The sequence below is a fragment of the Eptatretus burgeri genome, chromosome 2 (genome assembly GCF_056783735.1).
Source record: "Eptatretus burgeri isolate ZD-2024b chromosome 2, Ebu_testis_v1, whole genome shotgun sequence".
NCBI lineage: Eukaryota > Metazoa > Chordata > Myxini > Myxiniformes > Myxinidae > Eptatretus > Eptatretus burgeri.
In genome coordinates, this window is record NC_140962.1 from 123,082,557 (window position 1) to 123,104,876 (window position 22,320).

General features: G+C 45.8%; 1 protein-coding gene across 4 annotated transcripts in view; it reads left to right on the forward strand.

Annotated features, from left to right (window-relative positions):
- The first annotated feature begins 208 nt into the window (after positions 1 to 208).
- The window catches only part of ARHGEF39 (Rho guanine nucleotide exchange factor 39), a 244,906-nt gene continuing 222,794 nt past the window's right edge, over positions 209 to 22,320 (forward strand). Inside the window, exon 1 of one of the 4 annotated variants that reach the window (XM_085871059.1) lies at positions 209 to 300. Coding sequence is in view for 1 of the 4 variants with exons in the window: in XM_085871058.1 (XP_085727184.1) it covers positions 9,304 to 9,340 (37 nt within the window). In the remaining 3 variants the exon portion in view is untranslated. Of the gene's footprint in view, positions 301 to 2,673; positions 3,020 to 9,137; positions 9,157 to 9,211; positions 9,341 to 22,320 lie in introns of those variants that run through there. The other 3 variants (XM_085871060.1, XM_085871057.1, XM_085871058.1) reach the window with 3 other exon arrangements.

Consider the following 22,320-nt stretch of genomic DNA (forward strand, 5'->3'; position numbering starts at 1 on the left):
ATCATGATCTTCCGAATCGTGTTTGTTGTAACAACTTTAGCGTCCATCGATGGTGAAATAAATATACATGGTTATATTAAAAGGAATGGGGTTGTCACATTTCCTGCTTTTCAGCTTTTCCGAGCGCACGGTAAACGGTTTTATGTGACGACACCGACGCGAATCTGCGAGGTGGTTTAACCGAGCGCACGGTGAAGGGTTTTATGTGACCTCGCCGACGCGAATCTGCGAGTTGGTTTAAACCAATAATCCGGAAGGGAAGTGCTGGTTGCGCGCGCTCTTTGAATCGGCGAAACCGACGTATGTAATTGTGACGTGCCTCTGTGCCCGTTATTGGATTATGTGAGCTCATTCAGAGTCTGTGTGATATTGCCATTTGCCTGGTCGTTGTTTGCGCTCGATTTATCGAGGAATTGCGATTTGGCGTTGAGACGTCTCATTGTGTGTTCCATGAGTATGACCAATGAGCTTGTGCAGCGCTCGCCAAGTAGCTTAAGCACTCGGTCAAGCACTCCGTTGAAACGATTGATAAGGAACGTATGGCTTGGCAAGCGATAGCTAGCTTATTACCTCCGTGGGTGGGGGTTGTGTTGTCACCCATGTCTGTCTCTGTCTGTCTGTCTGTCTGTCTGTCTGTCTGTCTGTCCGTCTTTGTGTGTTTGTCTGTGAACATGATATCTCAAAAAGTTGTGGACGGATTCGGACAAAACTTGATGGACAGGTTGTGTATGTGACGAGCACAAATTGATTCAATTTTGGTGAGGATCCGAGAATTTTAAAAGTGATTCTTCACCATTGAGTGATCAGGCTAAATATGATATACAGGGTGGGGCATTTATATCTGACGGTTTTATTATCCTTATAACGTTTTTGTTTGTAAACCAAATAAAATAAAAATTCTATGAAACATCGGCACATACTTTAAGTTTTTAAAATCTATTTTGATTCTTTATTTCTAATAAATTACATCAGACAAATGGGCCCCGTTCGAATTCGTGCATTCATGCCAGCGGATCATCATGTTCATTACCGCAAGCAATGTCTCTTGATCAATCGAGCGGATGGTTGCGGTGATGTTTGCCTTCAATTCATCGACCGATGTTGGATGTTCCTTATAAACTTTGCCCTTCAGAAATCCACATAGGAAGAAATCTGGTGGAGTTAAATCTGACAAATCAAAGTGTGCCTCATCTGTCATGATGACCTTGTTTGTGAAATTGACATGCTCTTTGCATTTATAAAAAATTAAAAACTTTATAAAAAAAAAAGTGCTCCATCATTAAAAACTTGCAAGTATTATCTATAAAACAAATAACACAACAATTAGTTTTGTTAAGACTGCTTCCGGCTCGAAAGTTTGCAAATGTGTCAGATATAAATGCCCCAACCTGTATTACATTTCAAGAAAAAAAAAAGACTGTCGTGGAGGAAAAAAAAAATGAGGAAATATCGATATCTTTTGAAAAAGGCAAGAGTACTTTCATCAAGAGTGAATCGCAAAAATGATCATGAGATTACATTAAGGTGAAAAGTTTACATGTTTAGTATACTAGTGCGTGACCGTACGTGCAAAAAAAAAACAAAAAAAATTTCAAACCGTGTGCCAGAAACAACCACATAAACGTCAATATAGCTGGCCATTCCTTCGCTCTCGCGTGCCCGTACGTGCAACCCCCCCCCCAAAAAAAACTTTCAAACCACATGCCAGAAACAACAACCACACAGGCTGTTCCTTCGCTCTTGCGTGCCCGCACGTGCGTGGCCGTACGTGCAAACCAAAAAAAAAAAAAAATTCAATCAACCACACAGGCTGTTCCTTCGCTCTCGTAAACGACGACTGGATTGGGGCATTGTGTTTATCTATAAATGCGCATAGGAAATCGAGAAATTATTAGAATACACTAAGTCATCACTATCCGGAAGTGGTGCGTGCCCGTACGGAATGTTCACATGCATTCCACGAATTATCGCTTGCATTGAAGTAACAACTGCTGTTACTTACACACAGACAGAGTTAATTAAAATCCAAATTAAAATCAAGTTTACCTCCCTGTCTTTGCTTGCCATGACATTCGCTGCCATTGACCATTGACACTCCTACGCCACAGTAACTAAGGCGTCCTTTCCCCATCGGCCACGCCTACGCAGAAATGTCTCTTGTCATTGGTTTGGTAAATAAATGGCCATAACTTGGGAAGCACTTGTCCGATTAATATCAAACCTTGAAAAGGCACATCCTCAGGTCCCCAGCAATATAGCTGGCAAGTTTCAATTAGATCGGACCAGTGGTTGTCGAGAAACAGCGGTCACAGACACACACACACACACACAGACTGCTGGACTTATAGATAGATAAGTACTGACCTTATTTTTGGCCCCCATCAATAGCCTCCACTTCTGAAAAATCCTCTATCATTTATTTGATACCATATTGCTGATTATGATCACCTTGTGCTGAAGTGTACACTATATTTTGAGAGTTATGCTGCTGCGGTGTCTGTCTCTGCAGATCCAGAAAATGTCGTTGTTCAGCCACCAGATGTCTGTCAACACAAGAAATCCTGTACCATACTCACTGTGTCCTTCAAAAAGGATTAGCTTTTGAATCCACCCTCCGAACCCTCTCTGGCTCACCCCCAGTTTACTTCTTTGGCGAACCCTTGGAATAGTTGCAGTCACTGGAGCTCTTTCCTTGCAGTTGACTGTCTGTCACATACAGTCTGTCACAATCTGTCTTGGGCTAAGCACTTCTCCAAACTGGCTTAAATGGCTGAACAATGCCTCTGTTTTCTCTTCAAAGTTGAGTAGTCTGAGCCACTCACCTCATAGCAATGTTTCAGGCTTTCATCGGAAGTATCATGGACTATGCCCTTCCCCCATCCCTCTCCCACTTTGGGCTAGGTTGGCTTTCTGCCATCTTTCTCCTCCTGAGATGATTGGGTCAAAGGTTGTCTGTGTTATTGGCATCTTTCAGTGTGAGACGAAGTCCCAAGGTCTACTTCTCACCCACCTCAAGCAGGTTAGTGAACCCTAACTGTTTTCTATTGCTTCACTTCTGACCTGTCCTCATCCAGCCTTCCCAGGTCATACGCATTCTTCCAGAATCCTGCATCTGGTTACCCTCCTAAATTTTATGCTGAACTATCACTGACATTCCTTCGTCCCTCGATGGCCACCTCGATGAAACCGAATCTTTCTGTCTGTTGTTGCGCACCATTTGATCCAGCTTTTACAGAGCGCTGTCCAGCGTTACCTCCACCACCGAAAGTGGACAGGAGTTATGTTTTCACCCCTGGGTCATTCCATGTCAAATCATCAAAGAATCTGCCGTCATCTCTCAGATTTTTGTAAAACTTTGGGAACCAATTGGGACCCATGAAAAACGGCAAGAACTCAAATATTTTTGCTAACAGCCTCTTAATTAGTGAGATACAGACTAACGAACTTTGGACTAATTAGCACGACGTCGCGAATTCAAATGGCCATATCTCTAAAAGTATAACACCTCGAGAGCTGGTTTTGGTGTCATTTTAAAGGTATTTCCATGCCCTATGAATTTCTCTGGGCAACATTTTCCTACCTCCAACCACAAAAAAGTTTTCACAAAATATAAACTTCAATCGTGAATCCCCAAAAAATGTATCCTTCAAATTTCCTCAAGTTCATCCCAGAGGTACCTTATGATGTCAAGAAGCTTCCACATAAGTTTTGTGATGGGCACTCCAATAGTTTCTGAGATATGAGCAATAATGTACATGTACGTATGGCATATAGGTTCGAAAATCAGCATTTGTAATGTATTATACAATCATTCTAACCTAGCCAAGACAGGGAACACACGGAACGACCATCAATTGCTTTGAAGTATCATATACTTTCATTTTCAACTGGGCCTGAGGGGAAGAAACAAGTGCTGCTGTTGCTGCATTGAAGAGCAAATTGAAAGCCTAAGTCAGGTTAGTGAACACTGTGTACTTGAACTCACTTATTGATTGTATAATACATTACAAATGCTAATTTTCGAACCTATATGCCATTTTCGAACCTATATGTACATGTACATTATTGCTCATATCTCAGAAACTATTGGAGTGCCCATCACAAAATTACGTGGAAGCTTCTTGACATCATAAGGTACCTCTGGGATGAATTTGAGGAAATTTGAAGGATACATTTTTTGGGGATTCACGATTGAAGTTTATATTTTGTGATAACTTTTTTTGTGGTTGGAGGAGGAAAATGTTGCCCAGACAAATTCATAGGGCATGAAAATACCTTTAAAATGACACCAAAACCAGCTCTCTAGGTGTTATACTTTTAGAGATATGGCCATTTGAATTGGTGACGTCGTGCTAATTAGTCCAAAGTTCGTTAGTCTGTATCTCACTAATTAAGAGGCGTTTAGCAAAAATATTTGAGTTCTTGCCATTTTTCATGGGTCCCAATTGGTTCCCAAAGTTTTACAAAAATCTGAGAGATGACGGCAGATTCTTTGATGATTTGACATGGAATGACCCCCCTGTTTGTTTGTTTGTCTTTCTGTGAGCAAGATATCTGAAAAAGTTATGGATGAATTTGAATGAAACTTTGTGGATGGCTTGGGTGTGTGTCAATGATGAAATGATTCGGTTTGGTGATGATCTGGATCCGGATCAAGATGCAATAATTTTTAAGTGATTCTTCATCGTTGAGAGTTACTGTCATGTCAAAATTCGATATGTAGCACGAAATCTATACTAGTGTGTGTCTCCTCCATAACTTCAAAACCATGAAATCTTGCAGCCTGAAACTTTGCTTGCATACTAAGAGAACTCCAAGGTGGTGCATGAATGGAAATTGGGCATTTGGGGGTAATTAAAACTCCCCTTTTGAAGATAATTAATGGCCTTATTTAATTATATCCTTTATCAGGCGCATCCTCGGCCACCTCACTCTCGATGGGGTCCGAAGGTACATCACTGGGGGTCTGAAGCCGCCATTTTTTTTTTTTGGCCTGTTCAACAATGCCTTGATTTGGAACATGCCACAACAATTTCTTTAATGATGAAGTTTTTTTTCTTTTCACCTTTCTCACTCATATTAACGTATGCCTGTTCATCATATCTATGAATCGCTGGATACATTGCAATGCTTATAAACACCTGGAGACGCCCCGTCCGTGGCTTTATTTCATTTCTGTACATGCCATAACGTTGTGAATCTCTTTTACTAAGTCGAATTACAAAATTTTAGCTCCAGAACTGAACTTATCAGCAGTTCCGATTGCTAAGATAAAGTGTTCATTTGTGCAATTCGGACATATTTGCTATTTTTGGCGTCTCCGGGAGGTGTGTGTTTACTATGACGGTTCGGTGATTGCTGATCGCTTGCCAAGCGAGCCGTTCCTTATCAACCGTATCGTTGGAGTGCTTAAGCCACTTTGTCAGCACTCTACAACATTCGCACTGTCACTGAATACTGCATATCAATAGACTTGAACAATGGTCAGGGGCCACTCGCCTGCGATGTTCTAACATCGATGTGCGATCGACGGTGTTGTAAACAGCTTCCTCTCCATTCCCCTCATGCTGCCTTCCCTTCACCTCATGCTATCCTCCTACCAAAGCTCCTCCACCATGATACAACTCTCCGGAGGTCGAGAAGAGGAAGGGCTGTCAAAGAACAAATGAAAGCTTCTTTTTATTATTGTTATTATTATTATAATATATATATATTTTTTTTAGCAGTCGGAACTGCTGCTCGGATCAATTCAGTTTTTATAAAGCAATGAATCGTCAGATCATGGCAGAATAGCCGAGAAGTACGCATGCTCGCTCTCAGCTGGCTCGCCGAAGTTTGAATCCCGACCCAGCTATAAACTGTCATCCCAGTGTTTCACAGGCAGAGTGATTTATCAATGGGTGTGCTGTCTCTTGGATGGACGTTAAACTGGGCATCACATCTGCCGAATCCTTCCTCTCTCCTCTCCTCCTCACCACTCTCCCTTCCCCTCTCTCCCCTCTGCCTCTCCCACCCCTATCCCTCTTCTTGTTTTTTTGTATACACTGTCAAGGCTCGTATGAGAGCTAACAAACGAGAGACAAGAGGGGTGGGAGAGGGAAGGAAAAAACAGGTGGAACAGAGACATGAGGAGATCTGTGGAAGGGAGAGGGGTGGGGCAGGTTACACATGGTAAACAAGATGGACACTACAGGGTCTTTCAGGTCCTTACATGACAGTGACTTTCAGGAAGAAAATCAGGGAATTTGAAGGAGGTGGGCTTGGGGTGGATTAACGGGGATAGAAAAGATCTTGGTTTTGGATGGGGGAAGATAAGAGATCGTGAACAGCTGTTTTGAAGACCTGGAGGGAAGAGTTGGATTGAAGAGAGTGTGGGAGTTTGTTCCAAAGGTGGGGAAAAGGAGGAATGAAAGAGTGAAGGTGAGCAGTGATTCTTGATTTTTGTAGTTTTACCAGAAGAGGTTTGCTGGTGGACTGTGTCCACCCTGCAGAAACCTGAGGGAAACAATGCACAGCAAGGACAGAAAGGAGGCGGTACAAGACAGATACCACCGACCTGTCTGCAAATGGGAAAATGATAGCTCATTGACTCAGCTTTGTCACGGGAGTGATCCAGTGATCTTCAAGGCCTTGGTTTCCACTGTGTTAAGCTGAGCAATGTGTGAGGCAGGAGTGCCAGCCCAGAGGGAAGAGCAGTTCTTCATCATGCTGGAGATAAAGGCCTTGTAGGTGGATAGGAGTTCAGGTAAATTAATACTACGTGGGCTTGACTCTGCCTGTCATCCTTCCAAGGTCAGCAAAATGAGTGCTAGCTTGCTGGTATCCTGTGTCGGAGTGGCGACCTGGCCAGGATTGTGCCCAATAGCCAAGGAGAATGCTTAGGCAGCACCAACGCTCTGCACAGAGTATGGTCCCAATGGATGGAGTTCAGGTGTGCCAAGGAAAGATCCGTCCAAGCTTAACAGGGAGAGCAGTTGAAAGGATTCCATTGAGAGCCACACATTGGTTATGGCAGTAGAGGAACTCAGTTAGCTATGTGTGGAGTTGGCCTTGGATGCCATAGGAAGAGAGTTTCGAGAGCAAGGCAGGGTGCCAGACTGTATCAAAATCTCGAGATATGTCTGGAGGGACAGCCTTGATATCATCTCTGACATTGAGGGCTTCCATCCATTGTTGGGATTGTATTCAGCAGCATGCCCAGGATCGATTAACCTGGTGTGAATCCGAGTTGATGATCTGAGATGAGGCCATTGGAGAAAAGGAAGGATTTTAGGTCTGATGCTACGATGCTACATGACCTTGCTGGTGATTTTATGTAAGCTGATATGTAGGTCTGTATTTAAGTCCAGCGGATAAGTTCAGAAATTGTTTTTGTTTTGACAAGATTTGGATTGATCACAAGTACAACACAATCAGTTCCAAGGAATTCAGGACTTGGGTTCTGGGTCAACGAGATGGCTGTTGCATGCAATGAGTCAGTAGCAGTTCTGGACTTGGGATTGTGATCAATGTTATCAACACAACCAGTGGTGAATAAGCTTGTCTTCAGTTTGGGGGACGAACAACTTTTTTCATTACCTCTGCCACCGAAGGTGGAAGAGGTTATGTTTTCACCCCTCTCTGTCTGCTTGTTTGTTCATGTGCAGGATGTCTCAAAACGTTGTGGACGGATCCAAATGAAATTTGGTGGACAGGTGTGGTAAGGACAAACTCATTAGATTTTGGTGAAGATCCGGATCTGGATTCGACTACTAAAACTTTTTAAAGTGATTCTTCACCATTGAGAGATGGGGCCAAAAATAATGTATAGCAGGATATCTCAAAAAGTTATTGATGGATTCGGATGAAACTTGGTGGACGGGTTGGGTGTGTGACCATAACAAATTGATTCGATTTTTGGTGAATATCCAAAATCTGGATCTGGATACGAGAATTATTTAATTGTTAAAGTGATTCTTCAACACTGAGAGATGGGGCCAAAAACGATATAGTACTGTATAACATGATATTTCAAAATTGTATTGGGCCTGATATGTTCTCGTGGATCGGGCATTACGTGGTGGAGGTATGCGCTCCACCGAGTGCTCTTCTAGTTTTCATACAGTGAATGTACACTATTGCTGAGGTCAGAGGATGTCTGCATAATTCGGTCATAGGAAATGGAGAGTCCCAATTGATAGTTTGTCCACTAGAAATCTTTGCCCGCTGTGGGCATGAACTGCCAAAGCAATGTGTAATTGTAATGGGATTTCTTTATCTACATTATGACAGATTTTTGTGGATCCAGTTCTCACATGCTTTGCACAGTTAAAAATTAACAGTTGTGAAATAACAAGTGCTGCACATGTCGCAACTTTTTCATGGTCAGTTTGGTCTGTGCTATTTGTTCCATCCAGTGTCATGTTAACAAGTGCTAGAAGAGAACCAGGCACTGAAATGAGCCTGGTGTTGGCTTAGTGGTTAGGGTGGCTGGCTTGGGATCTTAGGATCCTGATTTTGAGCCCCGTTGGCTGCTTAATTAATACCAGTTGGGATTGAGTCAGCCTGTCATCCTTCAGAAGTCGGCAAAATAAGTACCAGTGTACTGGTTTCGGGGCACAGAATCAGCGGCATAGTCACGCCCAAACAAAATGATAGAGAGCTACCCGGCAGCTAAGCTGTCGTACGCATGAAGAAGAAGGCACTGAAATTTTGCTGGCATTCTGGGTTGAAGGTTCCATCAAAGTTGTGTTTTTTTGGCAAGCATTTCTCTCTGGACAATACAAGCTGTCTTTTCTCAATGTACAGCTTCATCGTCATAGCTGTTTTCAGATGGTAACTTTAAAACAACATCAATATCTTCGTTGAAGGATCAGTATTTCTCCACCTTGATGGTGTGCTTTGAGGTGTGGTATTTGAAGCAATAGTTGTTCTTTCAGCCAAGTATAATTCACTTTGTCTGGAATATAAGCTTTTAATTGGCATAGTCTGGATGTATAGAGTTTCACTAAGTATCCATTGGGACCATACTCTGTTGCAGAGCAATGGTGCTGCCTAAGCAGTCTCCTTGGCTATTTGGCACAATCCTGGACGGGTCACCACTCCGACACAGGATACCGACAAGCTGGCACTCATTTTGCCAACTTCGGAAGGATGACAGGCAGTCAACTCCACCTGGTATTAATTAAACAGCCGAGGTTGATTTGAACTCAGGATCCTCGGATCCCAAGCCCACCACTCAAACCATTAAGCCAACACCAGGCATTCACATCGTATGACAGTTTAAATATGTGAACAGCGTCATCAGCCGTTCTTGTTTCCTCCATGTACGATACAAGTTCAGCAAGAGCAATACCCTCCAGTGAGTGCTGACTAGTATTTTCTTCAGAATGTTTGTGAGTGCCTGAACCGGTTGTAAATTCCAACTAAACAATTGTTGTGTTAATCAGCATCAATGGTATGTGTGTCACCCATGGCCAGTTGAGCTCGCAGTTTTGTGTCCTTAAGTTCTGTGGCATACCACCGCACTTTCCAATCTACATCTGCAGTAGATTCTCTGTGTGTCCCCTCCGGTTGGTTGCATCACAAAATAAACAAATTTTGTCCCTTGAAGGTTTACGATGAATCACCCCTTGGTCTGATCGAATTTTAACTGGACTTATCTCCTCTGAAATATCTTCTGATTTTTTGTTTCAGTGCTCTCTATAGTTTCGACATGCTAAATTTATTGAAGCACGACTTATGTCGCAATGTCTTGCGTGATGTTAAGGTCTGTTTAATTCCACTACCATCATCAAGTCTGGACATATTGAAAGTTAGAGGGATGCATCCAAGTTAATTTAATGCGAAGACAATTTTTTTCCTGGTGTCTCATATCCTGAACCATAGCTTTGTCTCGTGGAACGTGCCGGGCAAATAAGTGATTCTTCCGTAAGTTCCTGACACAAAGCACACAAGCTCCGGTCACTTGGAAACACTCGAGTAGTGGCACCAGCACCACTCGTAGTTGGTTGAGAAGAAATTGTCATGTACCTCTTTGCCATTGTTAAACTTGCTGTTAGAATTTCATCTACCCTATCTCACGGACCTGAAACAAATATAACGGAGCATCAAGGGACATGTTGGCATTAATACTTAAAAATAAATAAATCCAACATCCAATTTACGGAAAGTTTCCTCCACCCTGTCACAATCACCTGAAACTAATAAAATAGCAACATTAGCCATGTTGGGATTACGTGTCAAAAATAAATATAATGCAGTATTCACTTGATGAGCAACTGACAGTGTGTCTGAAAAATCATGTTTCCAGAAATAAGTCAGTGATTGCACCGGCACAAGTCCACAATTAATAGCTTACCTTTCCATTGGCGAATCAAATTGAACAATGTGCAATGTAATCATTTCGGGATCGCCGAATATCAATTAAAAGCCAATGAAAAATGTGCAGATCTTTATTGTGTGGAAAGCAAACAAAATATACGTTTGGTGCTGTCATGCCAGGAGACAATGCATACAAATTATATAAATGGAAACTCACTATAAATGCATTCTAGGTAAATTATTTCGAATAACGTGGTGCACTTCTGGTGATCGAAGCACCACGGAAAACTCCCACCTCATTGATGTATTGAATGGAACCATTTACGACACCAGAGCCACAGATGTCCTATTCCAGGATGCTGAAGTTATGTAGTGTATAGAAAGGCCCGGTGTCATATGTGTTCAGGCCAAGGCTGTGATTTGCATCTATAATCAAACCAAAAGCCAAGCAGCTGATCCTCCTTGGCTGGTCCCATCCACGCCTGACTCTGCGGCTGTACAAAACCAGTTTCCTTAGTTGAGCTCATGTACACGTGCCCTGGCACTGTGAACAAAGCACTACTTGCTCTGCTGACCTGCCAATATGCATAATCTGGCATTATTCTTTTCTTTAAAGAACTCCCTTCATGCTGATTGTCCTTCCGGCTCAAGGAACTGTAGCTGCTACTCAACTTTTTAAATTATACTTTTCTCTAACTATATCGATATCTCTATCCCTAATCTATATCTGTCTCTCTTTTGGGAACTACCCTGGCCTCCTCCCCTGATGATGCCACTTGAGTCACAGACCAATCAGGGTTACAATACAATACCTGGCTTATGTCACCTGCATCTGGTTACATAAGTGTTTTATTTCATTCAATACATGTCAAAATTATATTTCACATCAACAAATACTAAATTCGAATGGCACTTGGTAGAGCACATGTAGACGTCCGCCAGGCTGAACATTTTACTTTTTGTTGCCCACATTAGGCCGGATCTGCATCCTTAACCAAAATCGAATTGGCTTGTTCTTGTCACCTGCCCAACTCATCCATCAAGTTTTGTCTGAATCCGTCTAACTTTTTGAGATATCCTTCTCACAGACAAACAGGGGTGAAAACATCACCTCCGTCCACCTTCGGTGGTGGATGTAAGGGCCCTGTCACACCTTGACGTTTTAGCCAGCGTCTGGCAACGTATCAAAATGTATGTAAAACGCTGGCGTACGCTGAACTATTGATGTTTTTTTTTCAGTTTTGGGCATATTCATAACGAGTTGGACGTATCCATAACGTATTAGTAATGTACACAGAACGTTTCGATAACTTATAGATAACTTGTACCAACGAATGCTTAGCGTGTTGTCGGCGTTCACAACCTATGCCCAACGATAGTCTAACTTATGCATAACGTGCGGCAGCGTATCGCCGACGATCACGTGGCGTAGCCTATTAATAGGCTGCCGCTCAACGATTTAAATCATAGCCGCACTAGAAATCGAAGTGTCAACATCAACGTCATGCCGAAACAAAAAAATACAAAAAAAAAACCATGGAGTCTGGAACACTGACGGGTTCCTCCTGTGAAGCCCACTTTTATATACCAATTTCCCTAAACGCCGCCAAACGTCATTATACGGTAGCTGTAAGTTAGAAACACGTTCAGTAAGTTCTGTGGTCGTCTGGAAGACGTCAAATACGTCTACATACGTCAATATGCGTTGGAGATACATTGCACATAGCTTCAAAGGACGTTACTCATAGGTTAGAAATAAGTTTTGGGTAGGCGAAACATTACCTCGACGTGTTTCGACTTATAAGTAACTTACAAGTAACGTGTGTCAACGATCGCATAACGTGCCTACAACTTATGGCCAGCGTATGCGGAACGTGTGAGTCATACGCTGGCATACGTCGAAAAATTTTGAGCATGCTCAAAATTTGTCGACGAGCTCGGCGTACTACGACGTATGCCAGCATGCTTCAGCGTGCTTCAGCTTGCTCTTAACGTATACAAAACTTACCCATAACGTATTCGACGTGTGCCAGCGTATTCGGCAAATTTTTCATACGTCACCATACGCTGGCTAAAACGTCAAGGTGTGACAGGGCCTTAAACATGAACAACCCTATTTTTGTAACAATAGATTTTCTTATCTTCTTTTCCTTATTCGTCTCACCACAAAGGGGCTGCGAGACTATTGCAATGCCCCTGTCTGTCTGTCTATGTGTGTCCAAATCTATACAATATTGCTTTAATTTGTTTTTCTTTGCAACCACTTTTCCGATTGATGTGAAACTTTAAACATAGGAGGGACTCCCCATGGAGAATATTTTGTTGATAACTCTGACATCATAGGTCACACGGTATGGCAGCCATATTGCTTTAAATAATTTTTTTTGAACATCTCTGAAATCGCTCAATGAAAAAAAAAAAGAAGCTTGATATATGTTACAAACTCCCCATGGAGTATTAGATTGACAACGATGATGTCATTGGTGATGTGGCATTCCAGCCATAATTGGTTGAATCAAAATCATTATCTGAAAAATCTGAAACTTCATATATCTGGTCTACGACTTAATGTGAGTGAAGAATTGAACTGACGATGCCATCGGTCACGTGGTCTGGCAGCCATATTGGATTGGACAAAAAAAAAAGTTTAAAATATTCTTCTGCAGAACCGCTTAACAGATTGAGGCAAACTTCATAAATATGATCTACGAGCCATGGGGAATATAGTTTGAAGAAAAAATCATATTCCTGTTGATTGATGCAATTTAGCCTTATTGTCCACAAAAGTGGTCATCAAATATCCTAAGATTCAATAATCGATAAAGCTACGGATAATGGCAATGTATGGGACATAATAGGGTGCAGGGATGATCGGAGGATATGGGCCATAATATCAATGTGCCATAATGTACTGAAACGCAAAAGAAACTTACCACTTGTTTGAAATGTAATAAAATTGTAACAGTTCAAAATAAAACAAACCAACAATTGCTAATTGAAACATTTGCATTTTATTGATGACATGTCCAGTTTTTGACCAAGATACACCATCTCATAAGTTTGTTCTACAGTAGAAAAACAGCACAAGGTGCAATGTCAGCCCCCTTTCAATAGCGTGTGTGGCTACCATTGTTTTGGATACAGGTAGTGCATTGTCGGCGCATACTGCCTACCAGTCGTTGGATGGATTGCTGCTAGATTCTGTCCCACTCAGTCCTCAATGTCTGAAGCCATCTGACTTAGGACCATCTGCCTGTCCTGCCTTGCAGTGGTGACTCTTGGCCTCCCTGATTGAGGTCTGTCATCTGCAGAGTTGTGTAAGGTGTCTCTGTCCACCAGGGCCGATATCGTCTGGTGTGAACAGCCAAGGCGACGTGCCACCTCACGGTAGCTCAATCCGCCTTGCAGTATGCCCAAGGCACACTGCCGTTGATCCCTTGACAATCGTGGCATGTTGATTGAAATGCCCATTTTGCACTGGCCTTTTTAAAGCCAATATCAAGACATCACGTGCAGCTCATTAAAATCATCCTGTACCCCTTGGCTAATCACTGACAGTCAAAACGGCTGTTCAACAGCTGTGCTATGAAGTGACCATTGAAGGTTCAAGTGACCATCCGTGACCGTTTTGTCTGACAGTGAGGACACTATTGTCCACAAATAAGTTCACACATTTACTACACGCAGTGTTATTGTTGATATTTGAAGGTTTAAAAGGTGGTAAGTTTCTTTTGCGTTTCAGTATAGTAGCGTGGTCAGTTATCGATGGTATTCTTGTTCAGAATGAGCGCGCGAGGTGAGACTATGCGCTTTACTGAGTGTCGTTCTAGTCACTATCTGATTTTTCTCCCGAGATCTCCCCACCTTGCCAAACAAAGTTTATCAATTTTATTTTTCTTCATGCACCCCGTCTTCCTTCTTCTCCTTTCCCTTTTTGTATGTCATATTAACCACAACAGTACAAACTAGAAAGGCACTCGGTAGAGCGCATACCTCCGCCACACAATGCCTGATCCAGTAGAACATATCGAGGCCAATAATTTTTTTGAAATATCTTGCTATATATATCGTTTTTGGCCCCATTTATCAATGGTGAAGGATCACTTTAAAATTCTCGGATTCGGATCTTCACCAACATTGAATAAATTTGTCCTCGTCACATACCCAACCTGCCAAAGTTTCGTCCGAATCCGTCCACAACTTTTTGAGCTATAGTAATATATATATATATATATATATATATATATATATATATATATATATATATATATATATATATATATATATATGTGTATATGTGTATGTATATATATATATATATATATATATATGTATATGTGTATGTATATATATATATATATATATATATATATATATGTGTATATATATATATATATATATATATATATATATATATATATATATGTATATGTGTATATATATATATATATATATATGTATATATGTGTATATATATGTATATGTATATATATGTATATGTATATATATATATATATATATATGTGTATATATATATATATATATATATATATATATATATATATATATATATATATATATATATATATATATATATATATATATATATATATATATATATATATATATATATATATATATATATATATATGTGTGTGTGTGTGTGTGTGTGTGTGTGTGTGTGTGCAGATATATATATATATATATATATATATATATATATATATATATATATATATATATATATATATATATATATATATATATATATATATATATATATATATATATATATATATATATATTGTTGCGGTATTCGCGCCCGCCGGCGTGCTGACGGCCACGTAACTCGAATCGCGGCACGTCGCCCACCGGACGGACAATCCAGTCGTGACCCTCTCGGACTAACGCCGGGAACCAGTCACGGGTGGACCTTTCGGTCTCACCGCGATCGAGCCAATCAGCCCCTGCGTGGGATAGGGTTGCTCGCCAAATTCGACCTACCTAAGTACCCACGCGGAGGGTAGACCGGGCGATCGCACCTCGCCGCAGGTCGACTTCGGACACGGGCCACTTAAGCGACCCGTTCCGTACTATCAGAATAACCGAGCGGTGTTATCGTCGACCTCGACGGTTCGATTAATTATCGGGCGTATTCAGCCCACTACCAACCCTTTACGTGAAGCAAGATGAGAATTCAATGGGAGAAAAAGACGAAGCGAAGCGGGAGAACAGTTCAATAATAAAGCACATTTATTCGCGGCACACGGGAAGCACACATATTCAATTCCACCAAAAGCACACAAAAAAAAGAAAACACAATTCCATTTACACAAAAAGCAAATGTAAAAGCGAAAACACAATGCCATTTACACAAAAAGCAAATATAAAAGCGAAGACAATGCAGAGCTAATACCGACTACCGAGCACACGGCAACACTTATACAATTCTACTTCACAGACGGCGCCGACAACACATACCCAAAACCAAGGAAAAGAAATACCCTCAAGGATGAGGCGGGCCTGAGGCCGAGACCGGGTCGCGCCTACCCGTCTGGTGATGAGACGCGGAGCGGCGATGGCGCCTCACTCCGCGGGCCTCGCGGACAGTGTCTGGCAGGGGGTGGGAAAGGGGCCCCCTTGGTCGCACTATCTCAGCACGGGGGGAAACAGGAGGGGGTTGCTGATGCTCGGGGTATAGAGGATCTTTATTATCCCTGGTGTGCGTCTCCACCTCGGCCAGGTCGCGCTGTCGGCCTCCCTCGGGTGCAGCTTCCTGCACGACGCGAGCACCCCCTCGTCTGGTGTCGCCGCCTTTCCACAGCTCGTCCCCTCCGTTCCAACTCCAACGCACACGACGAGCAGCTCCACCGCCCGCGAAGTCTTGACCCTCTGCTTCCGACTCTCCTACTCTCCTACTCTCCTACTCTCCGCCTCTGGACTCTCCGACTCTCCACTTCTCGACTCTCCGACCGACTCTTCTTTGGACTCTTCTTTGGACTCTCCCGTTGGACTTTTCTTTGGACTCTCCCGTTGGACTCTTCTTTGGACTCTCCCGTTGGACTCTTCTTTGGACTCTCTCCACCTTCTCCAGCTACTGCAGGCTTCGGGCTCCAGACTTCCACACGGCTCTGACTGACGAACACGGTCCTTTTATCCCCCCGTAGCTTCGCCTTTGACCCCCTCCCTTTGACCTTTCACCTCGCTCCCCATTGGCCCGAGAAAAAGTGGGCGTGAAGGCTTTTTGATCCACAAATTTGCATATATCGATCGTTCTGGAGGCGGGGCCAAATCGCCCCTCGCTCACCGATTGGACGGCAAAAAGTGGGCGTGTGTCGTTTTTGATCCGTTTTTGAAGCACAAAATCCGTGATTTTGTACACGCTGTTCAACGTGCGCCCTGCACGAGTCCAACACCGGTACCCACAGCGGGGCAAGAACGGTGGCGATGCTACGGTTGCGAGGTGTGACGGGAAGGTTGTGGCGGTTGTGGTGAAGCGGCGTTGTGGTTGGTGGTTGATGTTGTGGTTGTGGTGGTAATCATGGCGGTTGGTCCAAAATAAAGATAGTAAAAGAAAAACGGCTATCCTGAAGAGTCGCAGCACACATAAATGACATGTATTCCCACTAGACAACGGGTTTGGGCCTAACTACACATGCACTTACCGAGATACCTCACCTAAGGGACCTGAATGGTGGTTTGCGAATTTGGTAACCACAACACTACCCCCTCCCCTTTTTACAGACTCGTCCCGAGTCGTCAAATTTTCGTGTGCCATCATGTGTAGTTTTCCCCTAGTACATTTTACCTACGGATCCCTGAGTGCGACATTCATGGTATTCGTGTCCCCAAAATAAATAACCTGAGGGCTGCGTAACTATCTAAACAAACTCACTCACACGGACGACTTAAATAAAATTGCCGGCGCTAAGACATACATGCCGGGGGCGCACTCATATTTACAGTACATCTTAACCTTAACTTACAAATTTTACACTAAACCATGGCCCAGGATCATTGAACTCTGCAAAGAAAAGCAGTTAGCAGGGAGCCAGGCTGCCCACATGCAGTCTCTGGCTCAAACAATGCAGGTGACAGGGAACGTGGCTGGCTGCTCACACGCAGTCCAAGGCCTTCCCTTTTGAACTGAACGCAGTGAACCACAACGGTGCATGGGCTGCACAAACGCAGTCTCCGTGCCAGCTCAAGTGGCACACGCAATGAACACAACGAATGGATGGATGCACGGTTTGAACTGAATGCAGTGAACCACAACGGTGCATGGGCCGCACAAACGTAGTCTCCGTGCCAGCTCAAGTGGCACACGCAATGAACACAACGAATGGATGCATGGACACAAACACGGTGCACGGGCCGCCACTGCAGGCCCGTGTTGTAGCTGCCAACAGGGCAGTTCTTGCAGCTTGCAAACTGTTGCCTTGATCCTGGCGCACATGGAAATGAACAGGGGGGCAAAGCAAAAATTGAACGGGGCTGGTGAACGTGGGCAGTGGGCATGGCATGGCAAAGGTGAGCAGGCAAACACAGCCCGCAGAAGAAGGCCGCTGCAGGCAAACACAGCCGGCAGATGAACTGGCCGGCACAGGCCTTGAAGAAAAAACAGCCAGCCGGCAGATGAAGTGGGCCGGCACAGGCCTTGCAGCACACAGCTGCCGATGAAGTTGGCCGGCCTCCGCCTTGAAGCAAAACACGGCCAGCCGATGAAGTGGCCAGCCTTTGCCGTTCAGTGGAGGTTGGTGGAGGGAGTGCGGTGGTGCTGGCCACTTGGAAGGCGGGCTCGGACCTACCTACCTGTCTCCCTCCCACCTATCGCCTTTGCCTGTCACTGTACATACCCACTCCCTTAATTTGTCAAACCCCAATTTAGCCCCAACTTATTTTTTTTTATTTTTTACTTTTACTCCCCCACTATAAATCGTCCCCTAACCCCCTTTATCGTCCTTGTTCGGCTAACCTATTCTGTCACCTAGCCTACTCCCAACCCCTACGTTCCCTTCCCAGAGGGGAACAAGGGAGAGCTAACATCCTGTGCCGAGGCCCAACGAAGCCTCAGAATGGCCTCCCCAGAGTTCGGCGATCTAACCAAAAGTGGGTCCAGCGGCCCACAACGAGAGCGAGGGGATGGATGGTGCGGAGGGGTACATCTCCTAATCTACCCTAACCATTTAACTGTTAAACTACCCCGGGGCTTTCAACAAGCGCCTCTCGCTTAAACTATTGGTTCTAACAACCCAGATTCCCGTCGCCTGTGTTGGTGTCCTTACAATTTCGGGCCTCGCCCCCCAATTTTCTCTCCGTGCCCTCACACGGTCTCCTGGCTGGGACACGTGGCTCCCTTTGGCAGGCACGACCCTCTGCCGAATCTCCCGCTATGGCACCGCCGGGCACTACACTGCCTCCGAGCCTACCAGCTCCCTAACACCGGGGAGTGCCCCCATGGCACCTCCCCTGAAACGCACACGTGGCAGGCCGGCCTCCCGGGCCCCTTTCCGAGGGTCACCCGTGCCCACAACACTGCCCACGCGGCTAATGGCGCCCCGGGCCCCCGCACCAAGCAGGCGCACCCGTGCCCACTACTCTATCCCGGCCCCCCATGGGCCCATGGCCTACCGCGGCCGACTAGCCTGGTGCCCGGGGTACCCACTCAGCGATACTCACCTTTCGCAGCCACGCTCCCAAGCCCGTCAACAGGGCTCCTGCACCCCTCCAAATGGGTCTCGAGCCTACTTTCCCACCAACAACAAAACGACCTCCATTTTTCAATTTGACTAACCCAGCTAACTCACTTTACTCTGACCCCGGGGTCCCTTGGGCGGGAGTCACTCCTCCCCCCAATCACTCATCGCACCATGCATTCCCCATTTGCTCCACTCACACAGACCCGCTGGCCTCACTCATTCACCAAGCACATGTACTCACCTCACAACTCACAACTCTTCAACACACACACCGCTGAACTCTGCCATCCTTCTATCTGCACCCCCTAACTAACTCGTGCTCCCACGTCGTCCCTTAAACTACAGCACGTTCCATTTAACACTACGTAGCTAAACTACGTCCCCTCTACACATCCACAAGTCTGTCACTGTCCTCCAAATAAATCATTTTATTTCCCAACCTAAATCTGGCTACAATCCCTCTAACTAATCCATTCCACGGACTCCATGAGGACTTACCCCTGCCCCATGAAGTCGGTCTAGCTAAGCTAACCCTTCCCCCTAACTAGTTTCCATCCTGTGCCCAGGTAAGGGGGTCTTTCACCCCTTGCCCAGGAATCCTGTACACCCGAAAGTGAGGCTTGCTTTTTTTTTTTTTTTTCCCATGCGCAGCACCTGCGCGGCAACTCAGAGCTCGCGCACTTTGCACCTGCCCGTGACGTCATGCAGCTGCACGTGTTCCTCGTCCCTCCTTGGACGGGACCATCCGGCAGAGATACCCCTCCTGCCGGATTCCAACCCCACGTGCAGCCATGACGTCACCGTGCGCATAAAAAAAAACAAGCCCCACGTCTCGAGGGGTTCCCCACGCGAACACATGTGCTTTGCCCGTTGGAGCTTAACACACACGATCGCGTGGAGAACCCGTCCGGTCCAAATCCGTTTACCTGCCTAAACTTTGTCCGTCCGCGGGATCGGCAAATCCACCGCGTGCGTTTCCGGACCGGGACTTCACTCTCGCAAGCGAGCACGTGGTGGTCTCGTGCGTTGCACAGCACGGACCGCGTGCTCACTGCTGGGCGAACCCGGCACGGTCCCCGAAACAACTACAGCCGCTACTCGGCTTTCTCTCCTCTGTCGCCTTCGTCGTCTCCATTCCACACACGCATACCTGCGTGTTACGACGCACACAGTCCACTCCATCACATTCACACCGGGAGACGCGGCTGCGTGCTCCCGCATGCCAACCGACATCTCCCTTACTTACCGCTCTCTCACACACACGGTCTCCCTTGCATACGGCCGTTCACTCACGCGTGCCTCACTACTCACACAAACCATACTACTCACACACGCGGGGGCACTCACCCGCGGTGCCTCATCCACACTCCGTGCCTCACTCACACACGCGGGGGCACTCACCCGCGGTGCCTCATCCACACACCGTGCCTCACTCATACACGCGGGGGCACTCAACCGCTGTGCCTCATCCACACACCGTGCCTCACTCACACACGCGGGGGCACACACCCGCGGTGCCTCACTCACGCTCCGTGCCTCATCCACACACGGCGTGCTGGGAAGCACGTACTCCGGCACCATCGCCACCACACCACTCACACGTGGTGCCTCACTCATACTGGCCGTTTCATCCACACCCACGGCCTCTTCCACACACGGTGCCTCATCCACACACGGCGTGCTGGGAAGCACGCACTCCGGCACCATCGCCACCACACCACTCACACACGGGGTCGCTTCCACACACGGGGACGCACTCACCCCTTGCACCACACACACAGGGACAACCACACTGGGGATTCGTGTCCCCACAAGGGTCTCCGGGGCCTCTATACCCCCCAAGCTCTCCGTGCACCTGTCCACAGCACTCCTCCCCTCAACCTCGCAAAGCACGACCGAACTCACCTGGTCGTGACTCGCCTCAAGGGGGCATACTCCCTCCCCTTGTTCCTGGAGGAGGCCATCCAGGTGCTCGCACTGGGTCTCTACCCAGTCCGCCAGCTCACCCCCATTATCCTCCACTACCTCTGTGTGTGTGTGTGTGTGTGTGTGTGTGCGTCACTTACCCCGTCTTCCTCGTGTAGTCTTTCCTCTATTTTTTCTATCTCCCGTGTCTCTGCCAACTCTTCACCCTTTACCTCCCTTGTCTCAACTATTATTATTTCCTTTGTCACGGCCTTCATGCCCGCCTGCAGGCTTCGGCCCATGTTCTGCGTCTCACCCCGCAGCTTTTTCATTTCCTCCCTCATTTGCTGTGTATTCGCATCCATCATCGTTTTCACTTCATTTGTATTTGTATCCATCTTTTCATCCATTTTTTGTGTATTCGCATCCATCTTTTCGTTCATGCCTTTCATTTCGTTTTTCATATTCGCATCCATTTTTTCGATCATTTGTTTGTTCATTGCCGCCAGCATGGCGCATAGCTGGGCCATGTTGGATGCACTCAGCTGAGCCGTTTCGGCAAGGGTTGGGGAAGGGTTTTGGTGGAGAGGGGGGGGGAGGTGTCATACACCGCGGCCGCTGCCGCACCCATTTCGGGCTCTGGGTTCAGTTGGGCGAGTCCGTGTTCCTGCACAATCAACATTTCCTGCTCGGGGATTCCATCCTGGACCATGGATTCTACATTACTACACATATACATTTCTAATACCCCCGGCTCCCGCTCGCCTTGAGACGCCATCTTGCTTCTCGTGAAGGGTTAATTTGCTCGCTCGTAATTTGGAGGGAATCGGGGGTGGGTCGCTTCTCTCATCCCTGGACCGATTCCCGTGAATTTCGCTGGAGACAGGAGAGCCTGTTGTCCCGCTCTCCAATACCAGTGCCGCGAGGAGGGCGATGAATTTGTATCGCACGACCTGACACCAGTGTTGCGGTATTCGCGCCCGCCGGCGTGCTGACGGCCACGTAACTCGAATCGCGGCACGTCGCCCACCGGACGGACAATCCAGTCGTGACCCTCTCGGACTAACGCCGGGAACCAGTCACGGGTGGACCTTTCGGTCTCACCGCGATCGAGCCAATCAGCCCCCGCGTGGGATAGGGTTGCTCGCCAAATTCGACCTACCTAAGTACCCACGCGGAGGGTAAACCGGGCGATCGCACCTCACCGCAGGTCGACTTCGGACACGGGCCACTTAAGCGACCCGTTCCGTACTATCAGAATAACCGAGCGGTGTTATCGTCGACCTCGACGGTTCGATTAATTATCGGGCGTATTCAGCCCACTACCAACCCTTTACGTGAAGCAAGATGAGGATTCAATGGGAGAAAAAGACGAAGCGAAGCGGGAGAACAGTTCAACAATAAAGCACATTTA